This window comes from Opisthorchis viverrini (genome assembly GCF_000715545.1).
Source record: "Opisthorchis viverrini unplaced genomic scaffold opera_v5_182, whole genome shotgun sequence".
Lineage (NCBI taxonomy): Eukaryota > Metazoa > Platyhelminthes > Trematoda > Opisthorchiida > Opisthorchiidae > Opisthorchis > Opisthorchis viverrini.
In genome coordinates, this window is record NW_008751838.1 from 513,550 (window position 1) to 530,722 (window position 17,173).

General features: G+C 47.4%; 2 protein-coding genes across 2 annotated transcripts in view; one reads left to right on the forward strand and one right to left on the reverse strand.

The window, feature by feature from the left end:
- Positions 1-2,500, reverse strand: part of T265_07699 (hypothetical protein) — a gene marked incomplete at both ends in the record, with an annotated part of 9,487 nt that extends 6,987 nt beyond the window's left edge. The window contains 3 exons of the mRNA XM_009173287.1: positions 108-264; positions 524-936; positions 2,330-2,500. Coding sequence (XP_009171551.1) covers positions 108-264; positions 524-936; positions 2,330-2,500 — 741 coding nt within the window. The remainder of the gene's footprint in view (positions 1-107; positions 265-523; positions 937-2,329) is intronic.
- T265_14359 (hypothetical protein) overlaps positions 1-17,173 on the forward strand; it is a gene marked incomplete at both ends in the record, with an annotated part of 77,837 nt that overhangs the window by 834 nt on the left and 59,830 nt on the right. The window contains 7 exons of the mRNA XM_009173299.1: positions 4,094-4,382; positions 5,259-5,358; positions 5,531-5,852; positions 7,027-7,449; positions 8,424-8,607; positions 8,810-9,187; positions 13,023-13,475. Of these exons, the coding sequence (XP_009171563.1) occupies positions 4,094-4,382; positions 5,259-5,358; positions 5,531-5,852; positions 7,027-7,449; positions 8,424-8,607; positions 8,810-9,187; positions 13,023-13,475 (2,149 nt within the window). The remainder of the gene's footprint in view (positions 1-4,093; positions 4,383-5,258; positions 5,359-5,530; positions 5,853-7,026; positions 7,450-8,423; positions 8,608-8,809; positions 9,188-13,022; positions 13,476-17,173) is intronic.

Sequence of the window (17,173 nt, forward strand, 5' to 3'; positions counted from 1 at the left end):
CATAAGGTTGCTGGAAATTCGTCGACAGCGCACAACCGGTTTCGCCCTTCTTAGGGTCCATCAGGTAGGCGTAGTCCCCCAGTTTTCGGTGTTTGTGAGAGACTCACCTGGAACCCAGCTGAATCTCTCGTTTGTGATGTCTCCAGCCAACTCAGTGTTCTGCACCAGGCCGCCTCATTTTTCAGTCGCTGCGATATTTGAGATATCGCGTTACATGTATATTCGTAATTCACTACAGGTTTGTTTGCATATGAGTGTATTTCGCTGACCTACCATTATTTTATCGAGTACTTGGGCTTAAAGGCAGATCTGGATTGACTGCATGAACCCCCTTAGCGGAGATGGGTTTTCGGCCGTAAGATACCGGTGTCAGAGGATTTCTAACTCCAGAGATAAACAGTCAGATCTCTTCAGGTCATCTTCTGAGTATTTTGGTTTACGTTTGTGAGGTAGCAGCTCAATTGGGATTTTCTTGGTTCGAACCCGATCTCAACTGTTCCCGTCTAGGCTGGGACAACCTAACCGGTCGTTTGACAGCTTGGCACCGGAAGGGTGTTCCAGATGAACGTTTGTTCTATTTTCCATTATTATTATGTGTGGGAAGTGGGAAGCAAAGGACTCGCGAACACTTCTCATCGCATTCGCTGGACCGCAAAACTGAGTACTGGTCTGAGGTGTATTATCTGAAACAGGTAACACTCCCCACTTTACACCGTGTTTTTTAGGTTCAGCTGTAACACCCATTCGGCGCCTAGCTGCCATGTTACCAGAAGGAAGCATGAGTGCTCGGATACTGCCAAGTTGCCCAAACCTAGACGGGGGAAGTCGAGAGGCAGAGGTCGGGTTCGAACCACGGACCTTCCGGTCAGTAAATTCGCGCTCTAACCGCTTGGTCCATCTCGCGTCCACTTGTTTCTTAGAGCCGATACTAGTCGCCTGTGTTGCCGTAGGTTGTTAGAAATCCCATATGAGTGGGATTGCTTTTTCAAAACGGATGGGTTTACAGCCGGTTTCACAACAGAACAATGGTCTAGCCAGTAAACCCGCAGTCAGTCCTAACACTATACTTTTGGGACTGCTTCTGGGGTGGAAGATACCCATTCCGAGACCAGGAGTTGTTTTCAATAGCTGATTGCTAGCTTTCCACAACGTAAGTGAACTGATTCTGCAGCGAGACCAGACCAGATCAGATCAGAACAGATCAGCTGTTTATTGAGAGTAGTCAGACAGCCAGCCGACATAACGGTCCGAGTATGGACAGCACAACCATTACCCCATAATCATCATCATCATCATCATCATCGACAGCATGACATCAGTGTTCAGCACCGATGCTTCACAGCCGTACAACCCCTACCCAGTGTATCAATCGCTATTGGTGTCGTATTCCGACTAGGTATCGGATTTGTCTCTTGCTAGTCAGTAGTACATCGGATCGCAGTGTATACGGATTCGTTCAACTTTTGCTATGCCTCGTCTGTTCATCTCGGTACGAAATCGTATTCTCAGAAATTCTGAACCAATATTTGTACGATCTCAGTATCTCTTTATCAATCATGTTCATTCCTTTGGGATGTGCGAATGACATCCGTTTGCCCATGTCGCGACAGCTCGTTCACGTGACTGCTGTCCCCCTATACTATCACAACCAACAGTGCCTAACCAATTTACTCAATAGGGTGGAGGGAAAGGTAAACCACGCACCGCTAGGAGTGCCGGCTGACATGTTGAGAACTTGTGCTGTTGGTTTCTACGTGCAGGGGCCATCGAAGCTCGATAAACATGTGTTATTTCCTTCCCGTAGGGTCCTTCCCGTGTATATCATGCATCGGAATTGATGTTCGACATGTCTCTTATCTGCGTCGAAATCGGCGGAAAGTAAAATCGGCCCGCATATTTCTATCGGAGCTTGTCAATTCCACTGAGAGTATCAGTTCCGCAGCATGATGTTTGCGAAACCAGCATCCGCGTGTGTAACCAGTACTACTAGTGGCCTCCATCCTGCCCACAGTTAGCTTGTAAAGGTGATGATGGTGAATGTCACTATTGTGGTGCAGCGTTGAATCACGTGACCTTCGTGACAGCAATCTCTTGTGAATTCCACTGAGCGGAGTTGTGTGGTTTCCAAATCGGTAGTCAATGGTCCCTGTCATTTTGTGAACAACGTGTGCCTTATAAAGGAGAAACTACTCAGAAGGTTGCTGAAAACTCTTTGACAGCCCGCTGCTGGTTTTGCCCTTCTTGGGGCTCTTCAGGTAGGCGCAGCCCTCGAGTTTCTATCAGCTTTATGTTCTACTTAAACCCAAATTGCACGAAATTGGCAAAATACATTCATTCGCGTACCAATTTGGTTTTGACGAAAAGACTCACCTGGAACCCAGCTGAATCGCTCGTCTATGACATTTCTCAACTGACTGTGCTGCATCAAGCCACCTCTTACTTCAGTTAGTTGGATACAGGAGATATCGCAATACATGTATAGACGTAATGCACTACTCATATGGTTGCTGGATAGCTTTCGACAGCCCACGACTGGTTTCCTCCTTCTTAGACTTCATCAAGTATTTGTCGAGATCTGTCCAGTGTGATTTCAAGTAGAACGAACATAAGCTTGATGAAAGCTTGGGGACGGCGCCTACCTGCTAAGCCACAAGAAGGGTGAAACCGGCTATGGGCTGTCGAAGAGTTTTCAGCAACCTTATGAGTAGTGTATTACATCCATACATGTATCGCGGTATCTCGAATACCGTGCCAACTGAAACGTGAGGTGGCCTGTGTGCAACACATTCAGTTGAAGAATATCTTAAACGAGAGGTTCAGTTGGGTCTCTCGTGAAAACCCGCTTGATATGCAGATGAGTGTATTTAGGGAGAAATGTGTGCCCCAGTTGGAATCATGACCAAGTTGTAATAAATAGAAACAGGATAACCATAAGATCAAATTGTATGTCTCTTGCAACGGCCTTGAACAGTCTGAGTGGTGATCAAACTCGTGTAACAAATTTACTTAGCTCGTTTAGATAAAAGCCGTGCGCGTTAATGGAATGCCTCCGAACGACGGGCTCGGTGGATTAATTTAAAAAAAAAACCGCTTGACATGAAATTGGGTAAGTCGAAGACGAAGGTCTGACTCGCAGCAAACTTTTGTACTGTACAGGACCCAAGTAGTCGAAAGCGTTGTCGCAAATTTATTCGTGTCAAAATCGAATAATCGTCCAGCTGTAGCACCCTTTCGGTGCCCAACTGCCATGCCACCACCCAAAGGAAGCACGAGGACTGGAATACTGCCAGGTTGCCCAAGCATAGACAAGGGAAGTCGAGAGGCAGAGATCGGGTTCGAACCATGGACCTTCCGGTCAGTAAATTCGCGCTGTAACCACTTGGGCCATCTCGCCCAACAGCCAGCAGCACGAGTCGCCTGTTGGTCGACCGGAACTGTCGTGCGTGAACTAATTGTTTTGGGGGCGAGGTGGCTCAGTGGTTAGTGCGCAGATTCACAAACCGGAAGGTCCATGTTTCGAACCAGACCTCTGCTCTTCGATCTCTCCTGTCTAGGCTTGGGCAACTTGGCTTGGCAACCTCGGGCTTCCTTCGGGCGGCTAGACGCCGAAAGGATGTACAGCTGAACGATAAACACTTGTTTTCAAGGTCGAATATCCGGACAAAAGATTCTAATTTTCCAGAAGTTCCCGTTTGTTCTTTTGTTTACAAGAGCATTCCTCACATTAATGACCACTTATCCCTCTTTCTCATTTGCCAGTTGCACTCCTTAAAAAACTGATTATTACAACTACCGCTGATGGTCCTCTTGAGCGATTCGGATGATGGTGCACTTATTTATAACTGAAATAATTGAACGCTGTTTTTAACTATCTCACTTAGCATTCGTTCGCACCAGACTGCGCATCCCATTTCTAAATTGTTGATGGCATACCACTGCACTGGACCACAACTCTTTCCCCTCACTTTGACTTCAGCTGCGTTCATCGAAATTTCTTCGATGGCCTTCAGCGCCTCCTTCAACTGGGTTTATGCATATCTCCCATCCCACTGGCCAATTCTAGCTTGCNCTCTTTCCCCCACTTTGACTTCAGCTGCGTTCATCGAAATTTCTTCGATGGCCTTCAGCGCCTCCTTCAACTGGGTTTATGCATATCTCCCATCCCACTGGCCAATTCTAGCTTGCGTCCTCACGATATACCTGTTTGGACGGCTTCGGATTCCATCAGTCGTTTGTTCGTGCAAGGGGACCTTCTGCCGCGTACCAGTCGGACCCATTTCGTGGTTCGTCCTTGGTCCGAATCGGTCGAAGAAGATGTGGATAGTGCTCTCCATGCTGCCGTGCGCTTTGGTCGGATAGATCTTGTGAATCTGATTCTTGAGGTAGTTTTCCATTTCATTCTGTTCCATGCTTGTTTCACCGTGGTGTAGCTGAGATATTGTGGCAGCCGCTATCCTCACTATCACATTGCTAGAATCCTGGAGTACATTTCTAGCCCTTGCAATTCCAAGTTTAATGTACAAGCCCACACTAGCAGGGTTGTTTGTATCTTCCCAGTCTGGTGAATCAGAGGTCCTCGGGTGGCTTAGCTCACCTGTTCTTCGATTCCAGGTGAAGATTAGTCATCAGATGGGGACCAGACAAAAAGGAACCAACGCATAGGGACACAAACATACTCTCCATGGGAGGCTTTAACCCTCACTCCTCGTGGGAACGCGAACACTGCCAGGTTGTTCTCTGCGGTTCGATCAGTTGTAAACGTAGCCCGAGATGTGGACAGCCAGTTAAACCGTAGTGCACCGCATCTGCGGTTCCGAAACATCTCGGAGATTAGTCGCTCATACAGAAGCCCCTGTACGCATCCGCAGTCGTCCTGGATAGGTCATCCAATGGTGATAGAGATGACCCACCGACGTCGTCAAAGCGGAGGTCTTTTTACGCAATATTACAAAGTACTTGAAGTTGTGGGTTCTTCGACCCATGTCCCACCGGCTCAGTTCAACCAAAGTGTAACTTGACTATTCAGCAACCAAGTTCGGCGATCTGTCTCAGTTTGGTGGTCTGTCTCTAGACGCCACATGTCTGTTTTTTTTAAATGTAGTATGTACTGTGGACAAATATTTAGTTTAAGTTCGGCTGGGTTTGTTTGTACAGTGTGAATTTGTGTGCACAATTCATTTGTCTTCGCGTATAGTTGTTCAGTTCAGTTGTGTTGTCATTCGCTGTGTTGCCATCTGAATGTACCAGTGACCATCGAGGGTCGTCCGAAAGGGTCTGTTTCCTCTGAGGGACCATCGCACTTTTGGAGCAGCCCTTATGCTTATTGGATCGCCGCAGCTCCAGGGTTTCAGGATAACGGTGAGTAGTTATTCCACGACGATTACTACTCAACCATGCTCTGATCAGAATGCACGTGAAGCGTCGTTCCTCGTCTGAGTGAGTTGGGATTTAGTGTCTTCGAAGTACAGATGTTAAAGCAGGCCACTGCCTTTGTATGTATTGTTAAATCCATTGGTTTATGGCCTCCCAGCGACCTGTGATATGTTGTTTTTTTCGTCCAAGTGGGATCCAGCTGCTTCCAAAATATCCCTTCCAACTCGGGGTTTGGGTGCCCTGCCGATACACACCGCTGCTGCTTGGGGTCGACTGGACTGTCTGCGCGCTTTGCTACACCATTCAAGGCGGGGTCCTAACGGATTCTGTGCTACGACTCCGGAAGCAGAACAGGATGTCAGCACCAGTTCGACTTGCTCACCTGATCTACTCAGAGATGTGGGTCAGTCAGCAATCAATCACCAATCGCACTCTTGTCGTGTGGATGGACTGCCAGCTACCTATCAGTTTCCGTTTTGGTGAGTACACTGTCCGCTTCGTTATGGAATTGCAGCAAACTGTATTGGGCCCGCCTTTTTCCTTAATGAGACTAGCCTGATGACAAAATTAAACGAACAGACTCAGTAGGTCAGCCTTTGTCTTTGGATTCGGACATAGGTTCCATTCAGGGTCTATCTTTATACCGCTTGGTACTTGCTTCCGCATATCATGTCAAATTGTCCGTTCTGAACATCCTAACTGATGGTCGAGATGACCCAAGTGGTTAGAGCGCGAATTTACTGACCGGAAAGTCCGTGGTTCAGAACCCGACCTTTGCCCCTCGACTTCCTCTGTATATGCTTGGGCAACCTGGCAGTATCCCAGCCCTCGAGCCACCTTTGGGGTGACATGGAAGCTAGCCACCGAAAAGGTGTTACAGATGAATCATTTCTGGTGTCTTGAAGGCGACGAAAGTGTGAAACATGGATTATTCTTTTCCATTTCACATTCATTTGGTCTGAAGCGTGGTACGGTTTGTATGCGTCGGCTCCATGCGAAGTCTGCCTGCTCCCAGCTACTTAGTTTACTTGACAAGGGGTGAGTATTCGTCGGAAATCAACGCGACTCTTTGGATGTTAGAGTTTGTTCGGAAATAAACATTTAGCGAGTGTTTCAAGCTTTTAAGTGATGCCATTTTGATTACCTCTTATGAAAGTGCTCATCGGATACATTATTAATTTAGTATTTTGGCTTGCACAGTTGGATGTCTCAAACTGGAAGCCGAATTCACCCTCGTGGTTTCGGTAATAATGACTCCAAAGGTAGCTAAAAAACTCTTCTACCTTCTGAGTAGCTTCTTTTATGAAAATTTACTGCGATATCTCGAATATCGCGCCAACTGAAACATGAGACGGCCTGTGTGCAGCGCATTCAGTTGTAGGATAGCATAAACGAGAGATTCAGTCGAGTCTCCCATAAAAACTCAAGTACTTTTCAATTAAGTGTATTTGTCGACTCCAAAGTTACTTCATGATTCAATGTAATTCAGCCGTGTTACAATCGATCCACGGCAGATCATCGTTTCAAAACCCGAGTGTCCAATTTTTTTTGTGTGTTGCTGAGGACAAGTTTGTTCCAGGACCCCAACTGACTGTGTTGTTGGTTTTCATCTAATGAATCTGTTGTTTCTCGTCCTCACCCACGTGATCGCAGTTTGGATCAGATGGATTCCTACGGCTTGACGCCGCTGATGTTGTCCGTCATCAACGGCCACGTTGAAGTTGTCCGCGAACTCCTTCGATTCGAGGTTCCTGTTCAGCGGCTACCTGGCCAATACGAATTGTCTACGCCTCAGTGTGTTGGCGATGAACTTCCGTACATAGAGCCATCCCCTCAACCGAGTGAAACGGAAACAGAGCATTCGGAACGTTGCAGCATTGTGTCACTCAAGCGCACCATTTGCCCGGTTGATCTGAGACGTACCGTGTCCGTTTGTTGGGAATGGGCGTATTCAGACCAGTCTTCCACAGATGTGTGTGCTCGGCTTACCGTCCATCCGTCTGGCAGTCACTGTCAAGACAACTTTAGCAGTATTTGTGGGCAGTTCAATGCCCTGCATCTGGCGGTCCTCTCAGGGTATGTTTTTCTATTCATTTCACCAATATACTGCCTAGGACTGGTAGGAAGTCTTTTTTTAATGGATTATATTCTAATGAGAACCTCCCCATAGAATCACGTTTGCCCGAAGGGAAATCTTGTCAGTAAGCTTCAGATTCGAGATAGCTTAGTGGTCACGTGGTGAACTTACTGTGGTTCGAACCCGACCTCTGCCACTCGACTTCCCCTGTCTAGGCTTGGGCGACCTGGCAGTATCCCAGCTTTCTTGCTTCCGTCCTTCGCGTTGCATGACAGCTAGGCACCGAAAGGGTGTTACAGATGGATAATTATTGATTAATAGTATTATATCGATCGGTCTGAGCACATAAAATGGATAAATTATCGGGGAGCTAGTATATCATGGCAGTCAATCATCGGCGGTCAAACGCCACTGGGGTCATTATACATGACATGAACACGCATTTATCCGAGATTTCTCTCCGTGAGACGACACCATAATCAAGGAAAAATGATCTCAGTGTTCCCCGTACACTCTTTGCATTTATCCGACTTTGTGTACTTCCGGGAAGTAACGGAAAACAGCTTGTCTGTCAATTGTGGCCACCGTGTCGCTATTCTCAGCTTCCGGTAATGGCTTAGTATCGGTTATTGACTGGTCGTTTACACGTAGGTAGTTGCGGATCGTGTAAGTGAATCGGTTTCCGATTTAGTGTGGATAACCGTCACATACTGGTTCACTTCTGATATATCCAAAGTGCCCGACGTGGATACGCTCTCCCAACGAATTGTGCATTCATTCCTTTCGTTCGAGCATCGATATTTCACTAATGAAGACTGTTTGACAGTCTGACGGTCCAATAGTCGCGAAATCTCTACAAGTCACACCGCCTTACAACACTACGTTGTCCAATGCTAAACTGTATTCGATAGTGGCTTTTGTGGTCTTGCCTCGTTCCAAAAATCCCACATCTGTTTTGTTCTTCATCCTGCAGCAATGTGGAAATGGTCAGATTGCTCGTGAGTGACTACTTCACAGATGATGTCAATGTGACTGCCGGTCAATGCGTGCATTTGGTGAGTGATAGTTTGACCGAATTCTCGAGTCCAGCGCCTCGTCGTGAGATCGCTCTTACCCCGCTGGGTCTGACTTGCTACCTGGCTGAGTTATGCCCTGAGGTTAGTCAGACTGTTCGTTTTCTTCACTATTTAGTTTTTCTTCGTATTTTTCTATGCTACTATCAATGATGATGATGATGATAGTTTCTCTTCCCTGCCTGACTTCTTCACTTGGATGTTGACAGCTGGCCTCGGCACACGGTTCTATGATGACCATACTCGTGAAAACCTCTCGTCTTTCTGTCTCTCCACTCTGTTTTAGGCTGCTTATGATATAGCCGACCTTCTCCTCGATGCTGGTGCATTCGACGAAGCACAGACAATATTCCACCTTGCAGTTCTCCGTCGCCACTATCGTTTGGCCGGACTGCTGCTCACCAAGCACGTGATAGCCCCTGTCAGTCCAACTACCGGGCTGCAAGGATTGCACTTGAATCTATCCCATAAGTGTCTCGGATCGAACACCATTAGCCCGTCCATGTGGTTGTTGTTGAACGGACTGGTTTCCGAATGGGTCGTCCGGATGGCTTCAACATTCACAGGCCTGGAGGCGTTCTCATCGATCACGAAGGTTTCACTATCTCACTGTGGGCTCCAAGTGTTACCATTGTGTCTTTTGTACGACCTACCCAATATTCAGGTTAGTGCGATCTCTTCATCATGCTATCCCACCGCCTATTTGACGATACATTTGATGTGTCCCGGAGCCACATCTGAGGTTTAAGTACTTGGCTATGACTTGGAGAGCATCCCCATGAGCTCAGCCAGTCGGTCTCTTGACTGTAGCAACAGGCCTTTCGTTCGGCTTATATGTATATATTGGATTTCACATTTCAAGGTCGACGATGCTCTACTGTTGTTAACGTCAATTCAGCCACTGAGCTTCATATGGCTCAGTGATTAGGGCGCGAGCTTACTGGTCGGAGGGGCAGTGGTTCGAACCCACTCCCGGCTTTTCGAATATTCTTGTCGGGGGGCCAGATAACTCAGGTGGTTAGAGCGTGAATTTACTGACCGGAAGGTCTGTGGTTCGAACCCGACCTCTGCCTCTCGACTTCCTTTGTTTAGGTTTGGGCAACCTGGCATGGCGGTTGAACACCGGGAGGATTCTACACCAGAACGAACGAATATTCTTCTCTAGGCTTGGACAACGTGGCATTATCTCAGCCGTCGTGATTCCTTCGGGTAACATGGCAGCTAGGCACGGAAGGGGTGGTACAGCTATCTGATACTATGATGCCTATTGCAAGCTCGCTGAAGCTTACCTTGAACCTGTGCAAAACTTCCTTCTGGTCTTCACGATTGTACACCAAGTGGAAGATGTTGAGCTCTAATTCATCATAGAACTAGAATTTTTCAATACATCGTCACAAGTTGCCTTCTGCATGTCATTTATTCCTGACGCCCGTTTCAGAGGTATTACCGAATCCAGCTTACAGCCAACTTGCTGTTCCTCAGCGTCACATCATCACAAACAGCGACACGACGTGTGTGTGTGTCTCAGAAGTACTGCTTTCTTCAACAGTATCTGAAAGTCGTGTGATCCCATCGCTAGAATAAGTGAAGCATACAGATTGACAGCGAGTCAGAACGATTCGATAGTCACAGGACAAGTGTCGTATCACATGACCAATCGACTACCTCAACACTTGTCATGCGTACAGTACCTGTTAGTGGACTTTGATAGACAAGTTCTTACCAGGTTTTTGCCATACTCGGTTCCGGCAGTTTGACAGCACAGTTTGAGGAATGAGCGACTTGACCTTCGCTCTCTCACAGTCAGCTGTTCCCCCATTCGAACGATTGGCGATATACATGTGTGATGGAAACCGCCGCGGTCGTCTTTGAGACTTTCAATTGAGATTTTGTGCCGGAAGTTCCACAAAGCTGTGCCAAGTAGCGGCTAATTAGTTTACCCGTGTTCACACTTTAAAATTCTGGCTGATTAGAACCCATGATTTCCGGTTTAGAGGCTGAACAGTATAACAGTTGACCACAAGTGCGATGCCACCCCGACTAACGCAAGTGATGTCGCGTGAGCCGGTATTGATCAGCTACTGCGGTGATAAGCTTTTGGCGACTGCCAGAAGACCGACACTTTATTACCAGTAGATGTAAAAAGGATAGGCGTAACCGGTCATGGGCTGTCGAACACTTTCCAACAACCTTGTGAGTAGTTTCCTTGATGAAAGCCTACTGCGATCTCTCGATTATCGTGCCTACTGAATCATGAGGCAGCCTATGTGCAGCACATTCAGTTGTAGAATATCATAAACGAGAGATTCAGTTGAGTCTCTCGTGAAAACCAAATTGATTTGCAAATGAGTGTATTTCTCGAAAACAGTCCGATTTGGGTTCAAGTAGAACATAAGATTGACGGAAACTCGGCAACTGCGCCTACCTGATGAGCCCCGAGAAGGGCGAGACCAATTGTCGAAGAGTTTTCAGCAACCTTGTGAGTAGTTTCCTTTAGGGCAGACTGTATTTATGTCTTCGAAGTACTAGTGAAAGGAAGAAGGCCTTCTATGCGGAGTTATTTACCAGGAAATGCCAACTGACCGGTTACAGACCATTGGATAGGGAAGCAAAACTCTCATTTTCATCGTATTTACAAAGACTGGACATCTAGCTTCTCCTGAACGCGTCACCTTGAACTTTCCTGGATGTGCATTGACTCCAATCATTCCTCGGTCAAATCAAAGCAACCGTTACAAAGCGACTCCACAAATTCCGCAAAAGATCTCCCCCGTTCAAGCGAAATTCCACGAACAACACATACTACTCGCGTGCATTCCCATCAGTAGTGTCACCGTTACGACCGGCTTCGCCCTTCTTGGGCTCATTAGATAAATCGCCGTCCGGGAGCATCCCTCAACATCATGTTCTACTTCAACCTAAATTACACGAAATTCGACAAATCCAATGTGCTTGTTTTTCACGCGTGACTCACCTGAATCTCTACCGAATCTCCCGTCTATGATATTCTTCAATCGAATGTGCTGCACCAGGCCACCCCGTGTTTCAGTCAGTACAATATCGGGGATGTCTCCATACATCGTATAGACGTAGCACACTACTCATAAGGTTTCTGTAAACTCTTCAACACCCTACGACCGGTTTTGTCCTTCCTGAGTAGTCATGAATCCCGGAGTTTCCGTCAACCGAATGTCATACAAGCTGAAACTCCAGGCGGCCTGGTGCAACACGTTCGGTTGAAGAATAGTACTAGAGTTTGCCAAACACAGCTTGTCGTGGAACCCCATGCTTTGTAAATTGGCCTTATTCGAAGCAAACATCGTTAGGCTCACTATCCGGTTGTTTACCCCCCCCCCCAATCCACTAAGTGTTCAGTGATGTTAAGTCTCTGACAGTACTGACATTGGCTTTCAGTGACCATAACCGAATTGATGGAACTATCTCAAACCGTGGACACACAAAGCCCCATGCTTAGTTGTTTGATTGGCCCCTAGTTAAACAAAAATCATACTGAACACCATTGTTAGGTTGTTCCCACTTGGATCCTCAAATACACGTGCCGAGCATTTGGGAGTGAGAAGTCTGCAAGCATACGAAGGCAACCTTTTGTTACCATCTTTCTGGAGTCTTATCTGTCTACTGTCTACTACCAACTGGCCATATGTGTGCATCGGGCGCGTCTTATGTGTGCGTTGCGGATCATCGAGCTATCGTTGTATGCCGTGAATTCCGATTGCCTAATTGTCCCCACATGTTTTGGCACTTGGGTTTGCCATATTGATCGTCTTTGTGTTTCACGGGGACGAATTTCAACCGGCTTTCAAGCGAGATGGCTGTGTTTAGAACGCGAATTTACTGATCGGAAGGTCCGTGGTTCGAACCTGACCTCTACCTCTCGACTTCCCCTGTCTAGGCTTGGGCAACCTGGCAGTATCCTAGCTCTCATTCTTCGTTTGGGTGACATGGTATCTAGGCACCGAAAGGGTGCTTCAGCTGAGTATTTTTTTCCTTCTTTGAAGCAATTTTCAAAGTACTCATAATTTGCTAAGCAACAAAAAGCTGTTTCATGCCTGGTTGAGCTCATCTGATTTCCGTTTGCCGAGGCTCGAACCATGGACCGACGTTTTCTCTCTGGTTCTAAAACCAATCACCCAATCCAACAAACTGCCCTGGCTCGGTGGTCAGATGTCCGTAAAGTTGATGTTCCATGGTGATCCGCTTCTCTGCAGTTGGTCTCTTACGAATGAACCATTACCACGCCGCAACTGTTCGTGCCCTTGCAGAAGCGAATGGCGTAATCTACCTTGACTGTGACTGTTTGAAGCTATGTATTCGATTCAGTTTTCACTCGACGATTCGTCATTTCTTTTCATTGTTCTATCTTGTTTGGACTCGGTTCTCTGATACTGTGCTCACGCCTAATTTGCGGCGTCCTCTAGGTATGCAATCTCCAATCTTATTGTACCCTGTCCCACTCTGTTTCCTCACCACTTTTGCAGGAGGCTGATCTTAGTTGGAACCACATCACAGATCTTCCTTCAGAACCGCCGAATCTTCGATCGGCTTGCTTCCAGTGGGCCAGTTCACTCACCTACCTGGACTTGTCACATAACAACCTACGATCTCTTCCGCCGTGGCTTTTTGGAAATACCCATCTAGCGCTCGGTCACAATGGAACCACGACGCCTGAAAGATCTACCCAGTCTTTGGATCGCCTCCCATCCCACTGTCCCGCTACACATTGTCACACTTTGGGCTCTATCAGTCATCTGATGCTATCGAACAATCAATTGTCAACGTTGCCGGGTGAGATGTGGCTTTCAGGAACCATACTGTTTCTGGATCTGAGCTGGAACGCTTTGAAGTACTTGCCTGCTCCACCCGACCTAGACACAAACGGACGGTCTGCCAGCTTCACAGCGCTAGACGTGAGTATTCCACCTGTTCTGCTTGTTATTAAACACCTACCCCCAACCAATCGAGGCTAAATTGCAAATGGCTGTGGGATTCTCTTGGACCGGGCTTTTGGAACAAGGTCATCGAGTACCAGAAAAAAAACCCACGAACCTTTTCTTTTATTGTGCTCTCTTTTCGTTAGCCTATTTGGAGTTAATCAGCTGACCAGCCAACGAGATCGTCGGGCTGTAGCCTTTCTCTTGGGTTTTATGTTTCCCGCGTCAGTAATGCTGAGGTACGCCAAATGGTCTTAGGAAGAAAGAACTCCCCCGCGATGGATGAATTACTCACGCTTCATAGGTTGTGCTGGTTGGGTCATGTACTTCGCATGTCAGAAGACCGTCTGCCTCACAGAGCTCCTTTCGCCCAGCCCTGTACTGAGTGGAAGCGACCGAGAGGTGAACAATGCATGACCTGACAACGAAGTACGAAAACCCTAACCGGTAAATTAAGTCGAGTGGACGACTGCCGCCTCTCTGGATGGGGACCCCGGGACTCAAATTAGTAGTGGTTATTGACATTGGAGGAAATGGCCCAATCGCGCAATCAGTGGTCCTCATGCATCGAAGCTATCGCCTCCAATGCATAGCTTCGCAATTTCCGAACAGACGGAACATGCCTCCGTCTCCAACGCTTGGTTGTATGCCCCACCTTCCCGTTTTCCGGTGATCGAAATTGTAGCAGCTGGAACCAATGTGCCTATGACACACGGTTTATAGCAGCTGATAAATTGAATTGATTGATTGAGACGGTTTTTTTTTGTCAGACAAAACTTCTCACACCCATCTCTCATGCGTTTGGTCATGTGCTGGATTGATGCCATTTATCGATATTCAATGCCAACCCAGATATCAATTTCGTGTGCTACTGGAGTTCATCCGTCTAGCCATCGATAAGTGGTTTTCTACTTACGGGAAAGGACACGTCTAATTCCAAAGATGTTTAGTAAACAATCGGTGGATTATTGTTTGCCAAATTTGTTTGAAACGACGATTACTCAATCAACCCCGAAGGTCATCCAGTCCATTCAAAACACGTTTGGTTCCTCGATTGAAAGCAGGTGTGCGATATGTTGTGCTCGCACTACGGTAACACGAGTTGGTTTGTTTGGGCGAAATAACTAGTGAACCTCCCCGTCCGGCACACACATGAATCTATCTTTTGATTGATTGATCGATCGATCGATCGATTGATTGACTGAGCCTTTCAGAACTCCGTTGGTCACAGTAGTGCAACTTTTTCCCTGTAGCTTTTTTGGGCTAGGTATAACTCAAGCATTCGGGGCGAGGTGGCTCAATGGTTAGAGCGCGAATTAATTAATGTGTATTTATAGAGCATTCGGGGCGAGGTGGCTCAATGTTTAGAGCGCGAATTTACTACCCTGAAGGTCCGTGCTTGGGACCTGACCTCGGCCTCTCGACTTCCCTTGTCTAAGCTTGGGCAGCCTGGCAGTATCCCACTCCTCGTGCTTCCTTCGGGTGGCATCGAAAGGGTGTCGCGGCTGAACGGTCATCTCATCTCATATCACATTGATTGGTTCGCCATTTCTACGACTGTGACACGCATCTGCGAATGTCGTCGAACGGCGAGTGTTGTTCAAAAGAGAACGTAAGCAAGCTTGCGAGAACGTCACAATTTAAGACCACAACGTACCAATCTTCGAAGATGAAGTCAACACAAAAGCACACCTGAATGGACCGGCCAAAAGTATGCAATCCTTCGGAATGTGTCTAGCACCTGCAAAGTGCCCAGTCACACTTCAGAATGTTCACTCCCTCACCATGCGCCTTCAATACACAGAGAAGCGCTTGAAGCCGCGGAGAGCTTTACCTAACTCGGTAGTTGTCCAAGCTTCATCGAAAGTGTGGATGATGAAGCTAGCGCAGGAATCACGTTTTCCAATTCGCATCGATGTGGTGTTGAGTGTTGTTTTCTTCAGATGATACATACGGTGAATGAATAATCATAATCGTTCAGCTGTAGCACTCTTTCAGTGCCTAGCTGCCATGTCACATAAATGTGACACGGGGGCTGGGATACTGCTAGGTCGCCCAAACCTAGACAGGGGAAGTCGAGAGGCAGAGGTCGGATTCGAACCACAGACTTTCCGGTCAGTAAGTTCGCACTCTAATCACTTGGTCCATCTCGCCTTCATAAAACCTGTGAGTTGAACGGCATGTGACCCAGTAGTAAGGCGTGCAGGAGATGAGGCGGATTTTGGATACAATTTGTGCCGTAGGCTTTCCAGGATTGGGTGCAGGTGGTCTTCGTGGAGAAGTAACAAACGGTGGAAGCCAACCGGTATCTGTTTTCCCCGGATTGTCTAACCGTGCGTCTGGATGTTTTTGAAGGTGTTGCTGGTAGGCTAGCACCAGGTCTGTTGCAAACTCACTCCCTTTATGACGTTAAATGTAACTAAATGAGCTTCGCGTTTGTATAACAGTGAGACATCACCATCGAGACTCAGTGTGTCTGTGTAGGCGATTTTCAACTCATCAGTGGTGTCGCTGATACACGATGAAATTCTGGTAGAGGTACTAACTCGAGTGTCGGAGCACTGTTAATCAGGCCACCGCTGTTGTTCCATTAGTTTCCTCCGTGGAGTTCATTATATGCAGCCACCGCAGTCTCGGGCGAGCTGAGCGAGCCAAGTACTCGGAAAAGTTCATTTGGTGTCTAGCGGCGTGCGAGTGTCCTCCGTCCACTCACCGTGGCGAGCTCGAATGTGGGGCATAGTTGAGGCTGAATAAGACTGTCACAAGGCTATCACGCCTGGATCCTTGTCCGTTCCTCTGTAGCTGGACAGAAAGCTTGATTCTTCCTTGTAGTTCGTAGTACATGGCCTATAGCCCATGAAACCTGACCAACTTTCGTATCCAGACAGAGTAGCTCATACGGAACACTTGCCCGGAGGTCAGCCGTCCCTAATAACTGAACATAGAATCAATTATAGGGATTTGTCACGCGCGGGCTACGGACCAAATGAACACACGCTCTGATTGGTCAGAATGGCAGCCAATCTGTATCGAGCATCTTTAGCTCGACGCGGAGGTTCCAGCACGGCCTTGTGAAACATTCTGTGATTACCCTATACAAATACAGTTGTACCGATTTCCCTTTGTCTCCTTAAAGGGCTATCTGAAGCGACTGTGTTTTTTGTGATAAACCACGGTGGGTGGAGCAGAAAGCCATGGACCGACACAGAGTTGCACGACCGTTCATCATGTCACAACAACATCATTTGAAGTAGTTTAGCACTTCACACCATTCCCGACGAAGACCCGCAGATGCTTCAGAGTCCATGGAGCAGAAGCCATGGACCGACACAGAGTTGCACGACCGTTCATCATGTCACAACAACATCATTTGAAGTAGTTTAGCACTTCACACCATTCCCGACGAAGACCCGCAGATGCTTCAGAGTCCACGTGATTATCCTACCCGCCCATCGACACCTGGCCGTTTGGGTCACGACAGTTTTTCTGTTAGATTTCTGTCGTCTTCATCCGGGTATTGTCAGGAACGTATTCGTGGGCTAGTCCTTTCCAATTGAGCCTTCGTCAATGTGTGCCAGAAACCCGAGAAGCACTACACAGCTATTTAACCCCCAGTGTAAACCATTAACGTTGCGCATCCCACGAAATTCCAGGGATCCTCGAACCCAGTAGTTTGAACACTAAACCGCGAGCGGCTG